Source organism: Nelumbo lutea, chromosome 8 (assembly GCF_056320005.1).
Source record: "Nelumbo lutea isolate HS-2025 chromosome 8, American lotus-T2T, whole genome shotgun sequence".
NCBI lineage: Eukaryota > Viridiplantae > Streptophyta > Magnoliopsida > Proteales > Nelumbonaceae > Nelumbo > Nelumbo lutea.
Window position 1 is genome coordinate 8,272,438 of NC_142691.1, and position 12,895 is coordinate 8,285,332.

A 12,895-nucleotide genomic window follows, 5' to 3' on the forward strand; every position below is an offset into this window, starting at 1 on the left:
GTTTCAGTGGTGATCAGTGGATCTCCAATGGACAATGCGACCATGAGACGACTGAACCCATAAAGAATGAAACTTATCTGACCCTTTATCCCCCAAAAAATATGAGAGTGCTGGAGAATGTAATGAAAGGGATGACAACACCCGTTTTCTACTTGAATATTACAAGAATGACTGACTACAGGAAGGATGCACATCCATCAATCTATAGAAAGCAGAATTTGACAGAAGAAAGGAGGTCTCCATTAAGGTACCAGCAGGATTGCAGCCATTGGTGCTTCCCTGAAGTGTCCTATTCATAAAATGAGCTCTTCATCAGACATAACCAGAAGTTGCAACAACAGCAAGACCAACAGCAGAAGAAATCACAAGGTAGACAAGAAGCACAGATTAGAAGCTCATGATTAATTAACTATCAAATTAATGGGCAAATGTATTATATTGTTTTTGGGAAAACAGGAATAGCCCTTTAGAAGATCCAACAAAGACCCTTCTTTTATTATTATTATTATTGTGGAGCTGAGGGCAACAAAGTAATTTTTAACGTTCGAGGCTGACGGGTCCAACATGCTGAGAGAAAGAAAATATTAGAAGCCCCGAGAATTATCATAGCGGCAGAGACTCTGATAGTCAAATCAATCGAGTGCTGTGAGGGATTGGACCAAGCAAAAGAGGAAACTTAAAACTTAAATTTCAGTGTGTATTTATTTTAATGTGGGAGCCCCTTTTATAATAAAGGAGTAGTTGAGAGCATGTGGTGGCAGTTGGTAGGGGTTGGTGATCAGCTGAATACCACTATATCAATTATAAAGTAGGAAGGCACCGAAAATTGAGGGAGAAGTGGAGTACTGGGTTTTGTTGGAGAGAGTGAGGCCTGAGCTATAACAAAGAAAAGGATTAGATGATGATGTTGGGTCAGATGCCTATTGATGAAGGAAGATTTGGCCCGATCTCGTAATCACTCAACACGTGGCAAAGGCAACAACTCGGCACAACAGCACGCCCAAAGCGCGAGCACCGAAGGGAGGAACCAGCAGTCCGAACTCCCTACAAGGAGCCCGAACTCCCTACTAGGGGCCTGAACTCCCTACAAGGAGCCCGAACTCTCCCTTAGGCCCCGAGCCTCACACAAGGCAACAACCCGAACTGGCCCGTCCCATGGCAGTTCGGGACACTCCCCTATCCAAACTCAAGACTTCACCTCGCTCACCACTCCAGCACTTTACCTCCAGGACGCCAAACTGAACCAACGTACCATACCTGACACCGAGGAGGTCCGTATCCAAGGGCGGCGCACCTGACTGACTTGAGATCTGACGCTTGACAGCCGCATTTCAACGGCCACCTGCCACCGTCATCGCCAGCTGCAGAGATGACTCCGACAAAGAGAGCAGTGGCGGTTCTATCCAGTAGAGGGGATGACACCCGAACTGGTAGGAGCTCAGAGATAATCATACCCGATCTGACAGAAGCTTAGAAGTGAGTGCGCGAGGTGGTTATAAAAGGCTCCCTACCCCCCAAGAACAAGGTATGTGAACTTTGCGCCATCTGGTTTTATCTTGCCTTTGAGAGAATTCTAACTTGAGCTTCGGAGCAATCACATCGGGTTCCCCCCCGGAGCTTCCTCATCTTCTCCATTTCAGGTTCCCTGTAGCTCCGTTCAGAGACAAGTTCATTAACAGCTAGGACCGGCCGGATTGCACACCATCACCTATGATCTTTGAGTTGAGCTTACCTTCTCTTTCTCTCTCCACTCCTTATGGTTTATTCTTTTTGAGCCCAAGGGCTTAGGTTGTAAATCTTTGTGTTGATCAGTTTGTTTAATGAAAGAATAGCGTAGTGTTCTGTAAGGCTGTAATGGTTCATTTTATTTCATTTGTTTACTTGAATGTGCTTTTAATTAACCAGTGATTGGTGATGATTAATATATGGTAAGATGCAATCAATTGGATAAGGAATAATTTGATTGAGCATTTGTTGGGTGGATTAGATTTGAAATTAAAAAAAAAAAAGATTAGTTCTGGACGAATTGTGTTTTACCTCGGTTGTTTATGATTTATTTCTTTGTATGACAACAAGGGAACTAAAACATTTGCCACTGGCAGGATGTTCCTCCGAATGTTTGCAAAAGTAAGAGAAAAATAAAACAAAGAGGGCATAATTCTAAAGCACCATTCATATATGATGCATTCAATGCTCATTCCATGATAATTGATGCAAAGGAAAGAATTGGTTGATTTGGTCTAATAATTGGACCAAATATTTAGATTCAAGGATTGTGGGGTTTGAATCTTTTCATCATCGTGGGTTTCAAGGAAGTTGAGCAGATCAAATTCCTCTAAAACCTCCACAAACATAGCATAGGTTACTCCACTAGTTTATATTTAGGCCCTATTTGCTTTTCGATAAATTATTTATCCAGGTAAATTCAAATACTTGGATAAGTTTTTTCTGGGAAACACTTATCCGGATAAGTGCATTTACGGATATTCTTTTATTTCTCATGTAAATAAGGTAATGACCATTTTAGCCATAAAAATCAATTATTAAAATGGGCATTTTTGTCTCATTCAAGTATTGGCAACTTCCCTCCTAAGTGGGAAAGCTATTTACCCACCTAAGAGATGAGTATCACATACCCGGATAAGTGATACTCAAGAAAATAAACTTTCCTTGATCTCCACATAAATCTAAAAAAAGAACATGTGATTCTTGGTCAATGGGAACCGAAATCCTTTTAACCATCTTTTCCCCCTTTCAAAATCTGAAAAAAGAATGCCCCCTTATAGGAAGACACATGAGGAACAATACTATGGTTCTCTCTTTTTTCTCTTCCCTATCCCTCACTCTCCAATTATTTTTCCCTCCAAACCACTCTCTCTCATCTCATATTCTACCTCTCAGTGTTGAAATTTCAGAATTGGTGATAAATTATATCAGCTTAATTATCCCCTCGTTGAAAGGTATGGAAGTAGCCCTTCTCTGGTGCCCGTCTAGCTCTTCTCTCTCCTTTCTTGGGCTCACCCTACTATTTTCCTGACTTTCGGAATCAAACTGTGAGTGCTAAATCCATCGACTTACAATTGATCCATCCAAGTTATTGTAGCTAGCCTTACGCAAAATAACCCTAACTTATAAATTTTTAGTTTATAAAACAATAATCATTAGTATTACTCCAATTATTTATTAGACAAATAACTTGCATAAATCATGTGCCTTTTAATTATTATTAATTAGACATAACGCTTTAAAAAACGATTCAAAATGGAACGGATCTGGCCACTGGTTTTCGGGTCGACAGTCTGATCGTCCGGTTCAAATGGATGGCTCGAATGGGTCAACGGGTCGACGGTTCGACCGCCCGGGTAAATGGGTTGTTGACTTTTTCAACGGTTTTTGGACAAATACCAGATTTAGGGTAAAACGGAACCAGTTATTTAGACAATTATGTTTATTTAATATACTTATTTATTATTATTATTATTATTATTATTATTATTATTACTTTTTGTATTCCATTTCTATGATAGTAAAAATAATTTTTATTTTAACAATTATGTTCATTTAATATGATGAATATAGAAATTTAGAAATGTTTCTAAATGTTTTTGACAAAATTCTGCACTTTTTCATTTTTTGTGTTCTATCTTTTTTTTTTAATATTTATTATTCAATGATGACATCATGAGTTTCTTTGAAAAGTCGGACCATTGACTCACCATCTAAATAAGAAAATAGCTTTACTTTCGGATTAGTTTTAAGTTATTTATTTCATCTACATTATATAAATAATTTCTACTTATCATGCATACTTAGATATAATTAATATATAATTTTTTATATATTCTTTTGATTACTTGTACCTTTTTTATTTTTTAAATATTTACTATTTATATATCATATCATCGATTAATCCATTTGACCCAAACCACTAACCCACCACTCAAAAAGAAAAATAGTTTGATTTCTATGTTGGCATTAAATTTTGTATTACATTTTCATCATTGATAAAATTATTTCTTATGTATAATACTTATTTTTATTCAATATAATGAATGTATAATATTAGATATGTACCCAATATTTTATTTGTTATAGATATATAACATTAGATATGTGCCCAAATGTTTTTCTATTTTTTTTATTTTTGTGATTCTTTGTATTTTTTTTTTAATTTTATTATTTGAATATGACATCATTTTATTTCTAGGTTGATTTTAAATTTGGCATTCTATTTTCAACATTAATAAGAATACTTCTTACATTTCATACTTTTTTTTTTTGTTTAGTATAATGAATATACAACATTAGAGATATGCCCAATTTTTTTTTATTTGTATTATATATTTAATTATGACATTATTTATTAACCCATTTGACCCATATGGTAGAATTGCTTACCCACCACCTGTAGAAAAGAAAATGGTTTTGTTTTTAAAATTTTTAAAATATTTATTTTTATACTATTAAAATTAATTTTATGGATTTAATTAGTAGAATTTAATGATGAGAAAAATATATCTTAAATATAGGATTTAATGAGAGAATATACCTTAGATATGATATTTAATGAGTGAAAATAGGAAAATAGTTTTATTTCCAATTAGTTTTAAATTTTACATTCCATTTTCATCATTAATAAAATCATTTCTTATTTATCATACTTTTTTTTGTTTAGTATGCAGAATATCTGATGTTAAAAATGTTTCCATTTTTTAATTTCTATATTTTTTGCGTTTTATCTACTTTTGAATTTTATTATTTAATTGTGACAACATAGATTGTCCCATTTGAACCAAAATTATTTAATTTCTTATCACCACCTAGATGAAAAAGTTTTTTTTCAAGGTATATTTTAAAAGTATAAGTTTTTGTATTATTGAAATTATCAATTTATTATATATGGATTCAATTAATAAAATTTAATAATGAAAAGAAACAAAAATGGCCTAAATATAGGATTCAATGAAGGTGAATACAAGTTAATACCTTAAATTTTGGATTTAATAAGAGAGAATTGAATGCATTGAACATCTTAAAATTACCTAGTTTCAAGTTATTTAATATCAATAATCAATTACCCTATTTGCCCTCTTTTTTTATGAATAAATTTCAATATGGAGAGATAAATTTTATCCTCAAAAAATTCCAGAAATATTATTGAGACTATAGGTGCTTTTTAAAGTAATATAGATATAGATATTAGAGATAGATGTATATAGTAGTTGAAAAAGATTAAAGAATACGATGGATGGTCCCCTGTATTAATATTAATTCTGCTGCTGATGATGATGAGAACATTTTAAACAAATATAGAAACAATAACTAGAAAGAGCTCCTGATCTTGAACGACCTTGGATTCATTGCCTGTTGAAACCAAATAGCAGATGCTTTTGGGATGCGTCGTAGATCATTGTTGGTGTAGTTGACGTAGTGAAGGCCAAGGCGGAAGGAGTAACCATTATTCCACTCGAAGTTATCAATGTATGACCACAACAGCAATCCACGTACGTCTGCTCCTTCCCTGCACATGTACATGCATATATCCATCATCCATCATATGATCACAATACTAATTATTAAGAAGCTAGGTAGCTAGAACCCCAGCTGGACCCAAACAAGTTTTCTTCTTCTTCCATCACTCCCCTAAACCAGTATGGTATCAAAGCCATCAGCAACATTGGCACAAGCTTCCAATTAACAAAATCACGGACTGGACAGTGGGCACAACTAAATAGACTGAGCAAATGTTCTTGTTTACCTAAAATAACCCCAGGTACTGTTGTAGCTATGGAACTACTAGGACTAAAGAAAAGCAATTACAATACCCCTGCTCACAAACAGCTAAAAAAAAAAAAGCAAAATTCATGGGTATAGTTAATTATCAGGTACAAAAAAACAAAACAAAACAAAAAAGCTTGTTTATTTGTGTGTTCTCTCACATTGGTTGTTGGAAATAGTATTACTGTATTACCTCATGGCTTGAAGCGTATAACCGAGACAATTCTTGATGTATTGAATCCTGTCTGCGTCTTCAAGAATATCTTCGAGTGGTTGTCCATTGTCCAGAGTCACGTAACCTTATAGAAAGGTACCAGTTTTAGAATATTTATTCTCCAAAAATATGTTCAAAATTTCTATTACAGCTGGGTACCTGTGCCCTAATGGATAAGGCGTCTGACTTCTAATCAGGCGATTGTGGGTTCGAGTCCCACCGGGTGTGTGCCCTTTTTTTTTTTTTTTTTTACTTTGAAATTCATTGTTTATTTAAATAATATGGATATATAGATTTGTATCCAATATACCTATCTCTGTAATGTAAACAGGAGGAGTGCCGTATTTAGTCTTGACATTATCTAAAAGTAACTTTATCCCACGAGGATAAGATATCCAGTAATCCACGCCTCCTTCCTGCATTGCTTCACAAAGCCTTAATTTAATATAACACACCCCTGCTTCACAATGCTTTATCACTTACTAGTTTTTCTTTACTTACACTGGGTCCAAGTGCAATACCATCCTTCTGGCCTACGTTTTAAAGCAAAATGTTTTTATCATTACTAGAATGGATTAAAATTAATCAAGAAGTAGAAGAAGAAGAAGAAGAATTACTTGTGGTGGTAGCAAAGGTGTCTGGAATATCTGGGCTCTCAGGCGCATCTTGACCTGGATCTGAAACAATGTCACTTTTCCGTGTAGGATCAGAAGAAGTTGAATTATCCATCACATACGATGACATATAGTAGTTCAATCCAATGAAGTCAAAAGAGCCCCTGATTTCTTTTGATTCTTCCTCACTAAATACTGGAAGCCGATCTCTGACCAACTGCTTCACTGAGTATGGGTAGTCCCCAAACACAAGTGGATCCAAGTATCTGCAATATATTCATAGACCCATCGTTTCTAAGTTAGGCATATGTTGGAGTGGAGTTGCGACACCAAAATTTTTATCCATAGAGTCCAAAAAAGATAAAAGGGTGACTCACAGGCCTAATTTGTTGTCCAAAACTCGCTGAGTTGCATCGACATCTAGTTTTGAAGATGAATAAGGAAGATACCAGTCTGCGTATAAGGAGATGCCAATCACCCCTTTCTGCTTTTGCTGCACAATACACAGAATTTAAACATTATGTTCAGATTACTAATCAACCAAACAGAGGAATTTCTATGGTTAATTTACATGATAGAATCCTGTATCCAGAGAATCCGATGATGAGTTTCAACTGCTCAATTAATGGTTTCACTATGCTAAGAGTTCAGAATGAACAAATGACCTTCATATATGTGGAAGCTAAAACTACTCTATCTGCATGTAAATTGATGAAATTCTCAGTTTCAGTTTAGATAAATGAAACACAATCAATCCACAGATCATATATGTTTCTCTTTCTCTCTCTCTCTCTCTCTCTTTCTCTCTCTATATATATATTTCAGTAATATTATTACAAAATAAAAAAGTTCACCTGATACTTGGATCTGTAGATTTTGACTGCACGCATGTGTGCAAGGAGAAGATTGTGAGCAACAATGTAAGGCTCCCTTGAGGAGTCTCCTGCTGCACAATTGCCGCCATTAGTTGTACATCTCCCTGGCGCATTTTTTCCATTTCCATAACCATGTGTAGCAAAGATTGATGGTTCATTTACAGTCACCCATTTCCGCACCCTGTCACCGAATTCCTTGAAACAAAACTCTGCAAACTCACTGTAGTCATCTCTGAAACCAGAAACTGATATTAGAAGGACGTAGGTGTGGATGAACTACATCTATATTAGGTATGTTTCAGCGTGAAATATAAAAAGGGAATTACTACAAACATACAACAAAGGGACTATTTTGGACAAGAAACCGTTGATCTTACATAATTCTCTTGCTTCTGAATCCCCCATATTCATTCTCAAGAACTTGTGGCACGTCCCAGTGAAAAATGGTCACAAAAGGCTCAATACCTGAAGAAAGGAGTCGCATGTAATCCAATAATAATACTCAAGATGGAATATATGGAAATTGGAAACCATTCGACTAATACCATTCTGTAATAACTCATTTATAAGATTGTTGTAGTATTGCACTCCTTTTGGGTTCACTTTACCATGTCTTGCTGATCCTCCTGTACATTGAATTGCACATTGTGAGATTAAACCACTAAATTACAACAGGAAAATAAGTAGTGATGCAAAATTTTGGGGACTGATTTGTGTTTTATCCCATTCTTAAACAACTAGGCAAATACCAAGTGACCAACTGAACTACTGTGTTATCTGCAATTCCTTGGTTATTTAGACAAGTTCCCTAAATGATGATCCGATGGGCAGACACTCCCATATTTGTTGGTTATACTATTGGTTGCCCTTACATTAAAATGAACTCAAAACTATTCTAATATGTAGTATCATTTGTTACTCTTACATGCCACCATCTAACATGTTTGTTGTACCTGGAAATATCCTTGCCCAAGATATTGAGAACCTATACACATCGGTCCCCAAGCTCTTAAGAACTTGAACATCTTCCTGAAAAAATATAAAAGCCCATCATTGAAAATATAACCATTGCACCACGTCAAACATATATCTAACATTCATTCATAACTAAAGTTCAAAGTATCTATATCACAAAATATTTCATAAAAACAATTTTAAGAGATGTATCAAAATCTCCAAATATGATGGAATAATTAAAATATGCAATGGTTATAGCAGGAGAACCCAAATAAATAATCTTACAAATACATCCTTCTTTTGGCTCCAAGGTGCTACCAAATGGGGGTTGTCCATGCCCCAAACCCACAACCCCCTCCCCCCAGTCCAGCTTCTATCAGGGCAGAGTTCTTCGCTCAGCATAAAGGAGATCGGATCTACTCCTCATACATGGTGCCTCACACCCGACCTCACAGGCACATCTCACACATCTTCTGTTATTATTTATGGGAGATGTTCCCAATGCACAGTGGGATGTGCATGTGAGGCGCCTGTGTGAGGAGCAGATCCCAATTCAGCATAAACGTGAGAGGTCAATTAAACACATTCCTCCCACTCACTCTTTCGCCGCACTGAACCGAACCCACCTTTTTCACTCTCATTCTCTCCCTCTCCAATCCGCAGCGACCAACAGCCATGGCCGGCGACCGGAGAAACCTAGTGGATGAGAAGAGGGGAAAATAAACAGATTTACGTAAAGCAATTTTTTGAGGGATAAATTTATGAAGTGACGTATTGAACAGTCGCTGGTGTTCTCTTCTCTTCTCCTCCCACCCCATCGTCTAAATCTCTACCGCCCAAACAACAACGCCGTCGGAACCACTGCTACAACCTTCGCCGCTGCAACCGCCGCTCTCTCTCTCTCTGACAGGAGGGGGGAGACTGTTATCGTTGAAGCTGTTCAAAGCTCTCGTATTCAAAATTATCAAATACTCACAAGTGTGTTAATGGAAGACAGAGATTATGAAGCTTAGTATGATCTAGTTGTTCTTCAAACGAAACCCTTCAACTTAACCAAATGCATCGCTCATTTGAGTATATATTAAATTTGGATTTCAGGATTTGTATATATATCGATAAACTCACTCACACAACCACTCATGTAGCTACATGGAAGCTCCTTGACACCCATCATCAATTCATCATCGATCACTTGCTTATATATATGGCCATGCATGATTCACACTCTTCGTCCCCTGATTGTTTGGCAGGAATTAGCAAATACACCGGATAATTGCTCAGTTGGAAATTCATGGAACAGAGCAACTGCAGTGTAGCAGAGAGTGGGGGGAATTACCGGGGAGTTTGGAGGGAAATGGGTGTCGGAGATACGTGAGCCGGGGAAGAAAGCGAGAATTTGGTTGGGTAGTTTCAAAACGCAGGAGATGGCAGCCACTGCCTATGACGTCGCGGCGTTACAGCTTAGAAGGCAGTCGATGAGCTCATGAGGTGGCTTCATTACTGATGATATGTGGTCGGCAGCTCATGAGGCAGCTTCATTGCTTACAGTTAGAGGGGGTCAACGGGAAGGTGTGTAGCAGCTCGTACTCTGTTCCAACAATCGTCGGATTGTCGCAGAGTCAAATTGAGACTATCACTGAATCGCCTCCCGTAGAATTAGCAGAAGCTTGTTGGTGGAACCACCTAATGTATTTTACAGGGCTCTCTCTCTCTCTCTCTCTCCCAGAGATTTAATGGCAGATTCTTGAAAGAGGTCCAGTCTCTGTGGTTGAGGTCCATCTTTTCTCTGGTAGAGGTCCAGTCTCTCTGGTTGAGGTCCGACTGGCCTTTGTTTAACATGGTGGAGGACGTCCATAAAACTGGTTAGAAGTAGTTAATAAAAGAAGTGGTTGGCCGGTTTGGACGATGAGGATTACCGTGGACCGGGTGCTCACGCTGCTACACTCGTCAATGAATACACTCGAACAAGAGAATCAGGGGCGAGCAAGTAAAGTTTTATGGAAAAGAAAGACAGCAACAACAATTCTTGAATGGAGTAACTGCCGGTAAGTCCCCCGTTTATTGAATGGGAGAGCAAACATAAATCTGTTTATTTCTCCCTCTTGTCATCCATCGGTTTTCTCCGGTCGCCGGTGATGACTGTTGGTCGCCGCCGGTTGGAGAGGGACAGAGTGAGAGTGAAAATGATTGGTTCAGTTCGGTGTGGTGAGAGAAAGGAGCGGGACGGAATAGATAGAAGGAATGAGGAGATAAATTCACCTTGCACGTTTCAAACCTGGTTCATGCGGGATTCAATACCAAGTCTCCATTACAAGCAGCCGGAGATGTTACAAATACATGATCAAGGGTACTAATTCTACAGTACAATTGGCTATAAAGGAATAAAAACATAAGACACAATTCAACAATTTGTTTGAAGTAGTGTATAAGTGTATTGCAATTAAGTTGGAAAAATATGATATGGACCAATCAATTGGTATCATCAAGACTCTTCTGATACCATATCATAGATTTGCAATCACTTACCATATATGAACCAATTGTAATTTACATTTTTTTATATGCAAAATGCACATGGGTCCATTATATATAACTCTAAGTTTATACGATTTTGTATAATCTACTTAAAATAATTTGGACAAAAAGCTTAGACATGAACCTACTATTATAAATTGATCAGACCTATCAGAATCAATCGTTGCATTGGCATAAGGCCAGGGTTCAATGGATGTACAAAGGACAATACGCAGGAAAGGATTCTCCTGATAGAAATTGGGCTTGCATATGGATATTAATTTGGTGGGCCTGGGCTAAGGGTCCCTAGTCCCTACGATGGTCCAATTTGAAAACTTTATTAAGTATTCTGTGTCAATTAGCGACTGGGCAACGCCTACGGGCTACAGGAGACGATAAGCTATAGTCGTCATTAGTCATCGTGTTCATCGTGATCGTGGTGTTACTGCAGTGCAGAATACCTTGTACCGATGATACACATCAGCTGCCACATCTCCATTTCCTCCGCCTAAGATATTACCTGTCAATCAAAACTCAAACAAACAGAACGGAATGATAAAACGGGATTCATGTAGCCGACGAACCCCATATAGTTTGGATATATAAGGCTACGATTTTGGTGATAAATGATTCGTAATTGTAAAAGAGTGGGGTTTTCGGCAATACCAGGAATACAACTGAAAGTATCCCAAATACTAAGTCCTCTCCCATCTTCATGAGCTGCTCCCTCAACCTGATGATGAGTAAGTACATTTGCAGAAAGTTAAAAAGAAGCAATTAAGATGGGCGACGGAGGAGCTCAGCTGCTCAGGGTGGGGTGGTGCTGATCATGAGCGAAAGGATTACGTACCTGATAGGCGGAGGTGCTGAAACCAAACTCAAATCCAGGTGGGAATGAACTTCTGTCCACTGCTATACAGTGGGTTCCCAGTTCTAAAAGGAGAAACAGTGGTAAAACCAAGTTTACCACCTCACTTGGCCAACCCATTCTCTCTCTCTCTCTAATTCAAGTTCTGCTCTGCTCTGGAATGGTGTGCGTCGAAATAGATGAAGTTTTAGTGCGAGATATATTTTGCAATGCTCCAAATTACCAAACCTGAGATGAAATTATATATAACTACCCACTTATAATGATTTGGGCAAACCTTCTTGTGGGCAGTGGCGATTTAAAGTAATCAAAAGGGTTTGTTTGGACATTAAGGAAAAGTGTTGGCGTGATGGGAATGTATAAGAAAATCAATGCACGTGAAGATGGAGAGATGGCTATTTGTCAATTTTCGTCTCGTGCTGAAAATTTGACTGAATAACCAGCCCACGAGCTTTCCCACAAAAATCACGTGGGCTTCAAGGGGAGAAGAGAATAAGGGTAAGTGGGAGTTGGGCTTGGGCAGTTCCCATTTCCCAATTTTTGATAAATGAGACACACTCCATGTGAATCCATCCACAAAAGATCGCCTACAGTCCTACACTCATGGAAATTAAATGAATGCTTAGGACTAGGAGGAGCAATGTTTACTGTTTAGTTTAGAGAACCAGACCAGACTGCAGGTCCGATTGGTAAAACTGTGAATCTAAAAAATTAAAGCTCGAAATAAATAAATAAATAAATATATTTTATATGCAGAGTATAATTATATATTTTGAATATATGTATATATTATATAATATTAATCACATATCTAATTATCTATATGATGACATGCCACCGGTTGACCTGGTCGACTTGGGTGGTTGAACCAGACAGCCATGACCTAGAGGGAAAACAATTCAGCCTACGGGTTGTTTCTCAAAACATTGCTTACGTGTGTTTGTCATCTTGAATTTTCAAACATCTTGGGAAAATCTTGCAAACTACGCCTCTGTGTATCACCCCACTCCGGTTCTGCTGAAGGACTTTGAGATAATGTAACTATTTCTAAACCAACCTTGGTTGAATGGAAAAC

At 37.5% G+C, this 12,895-nt stretch overlaps 1 protein-coding gene and 1 pseudogene across 4 annotated transcripts; one reads left to right on the forward strand and one right to left on the reverse strand.

Moving 5' to 3' along the window:
* Window positions 1-5,232: 5,232 nt before the first annotated feature.
* LOC148842523 (beta-glucosidase 13-like) lies at window positions 5,233-12,212 on the reverse strand. 4 transcript variants are annotated; one of them, XM_088959778.1, is made up of 13 exons: window positions 11,803-12,212; window positions 11,619-11,685; window positions 11,414-11,472; window positions 8,435-8,510; window positions 8,027-8,107; window positions 7,859-7,946; window positions 7,461-7,713; window positions 6,984-7,099; window positions 6,610-6,872; window positions 6,494-6,525; window positions 6,303-6,408; window positions 5,972-6,077; window positions 5,233-5,521 (listed from the first exon to the last, which is right to left on the reverse strand). In XM_088959778.1, the coding sequence occupies exons 1-13, from the start codon at window positions 11,938-11,940 to the stop codon at window positions 5,323-5,325; spliced, it is 1,584 nt and encodes a 527-aa protein (XP_088815904.1). In that variant the 5' UTR covers window positions 11,941-12,212; the 3' UTR covers window positions 5,233-5,322. The 4 variants fall into 4 exon arrangements, with proteins under 4 accessions (XP_088815904.1, XP_088815906.1, XP_088815905.1 ...); XM_088959780.1 differs by lacking the exon at window positions 11,414-11,472 and having other exon boundaries at window positions 11,803-12,093; XM_088959779.1 differs by lacking the exons at window positions 6,303-6,408; window positions 6,494-6,525.
* LOC148842524 (ethylene-responsive transcription factor ERF021-like) lies at window positions 9,624-10,186 on the forward strand (annotated as a pseudogene).
* Window positions 12,213-12,895: the final 683 nt, after the last annotated feature.

Coding starts and splice junctions, on each gene's coding strand:
- LOC148842523 (XM_088959778.1), bottom strand. CDS start 11,940: ATGGGTTGGCCAAGTGAGGTGGTAAACTTGGTTTTACCACTGTTTCTC. Junction 6,526..6,609: donor CACCTTTGCTACCACCACAA/GTAATTCTTCTT, acceptor TTTAAAACGTAG/GCCAGAAGGATGGTATTGCA. Junction 6,078..6,302: donor TGTTTACATTACAGAGATAG/GTATATTGGATA, acceptor CCTTTCTATAAG/GTTACGTGACTCTGGACAAT.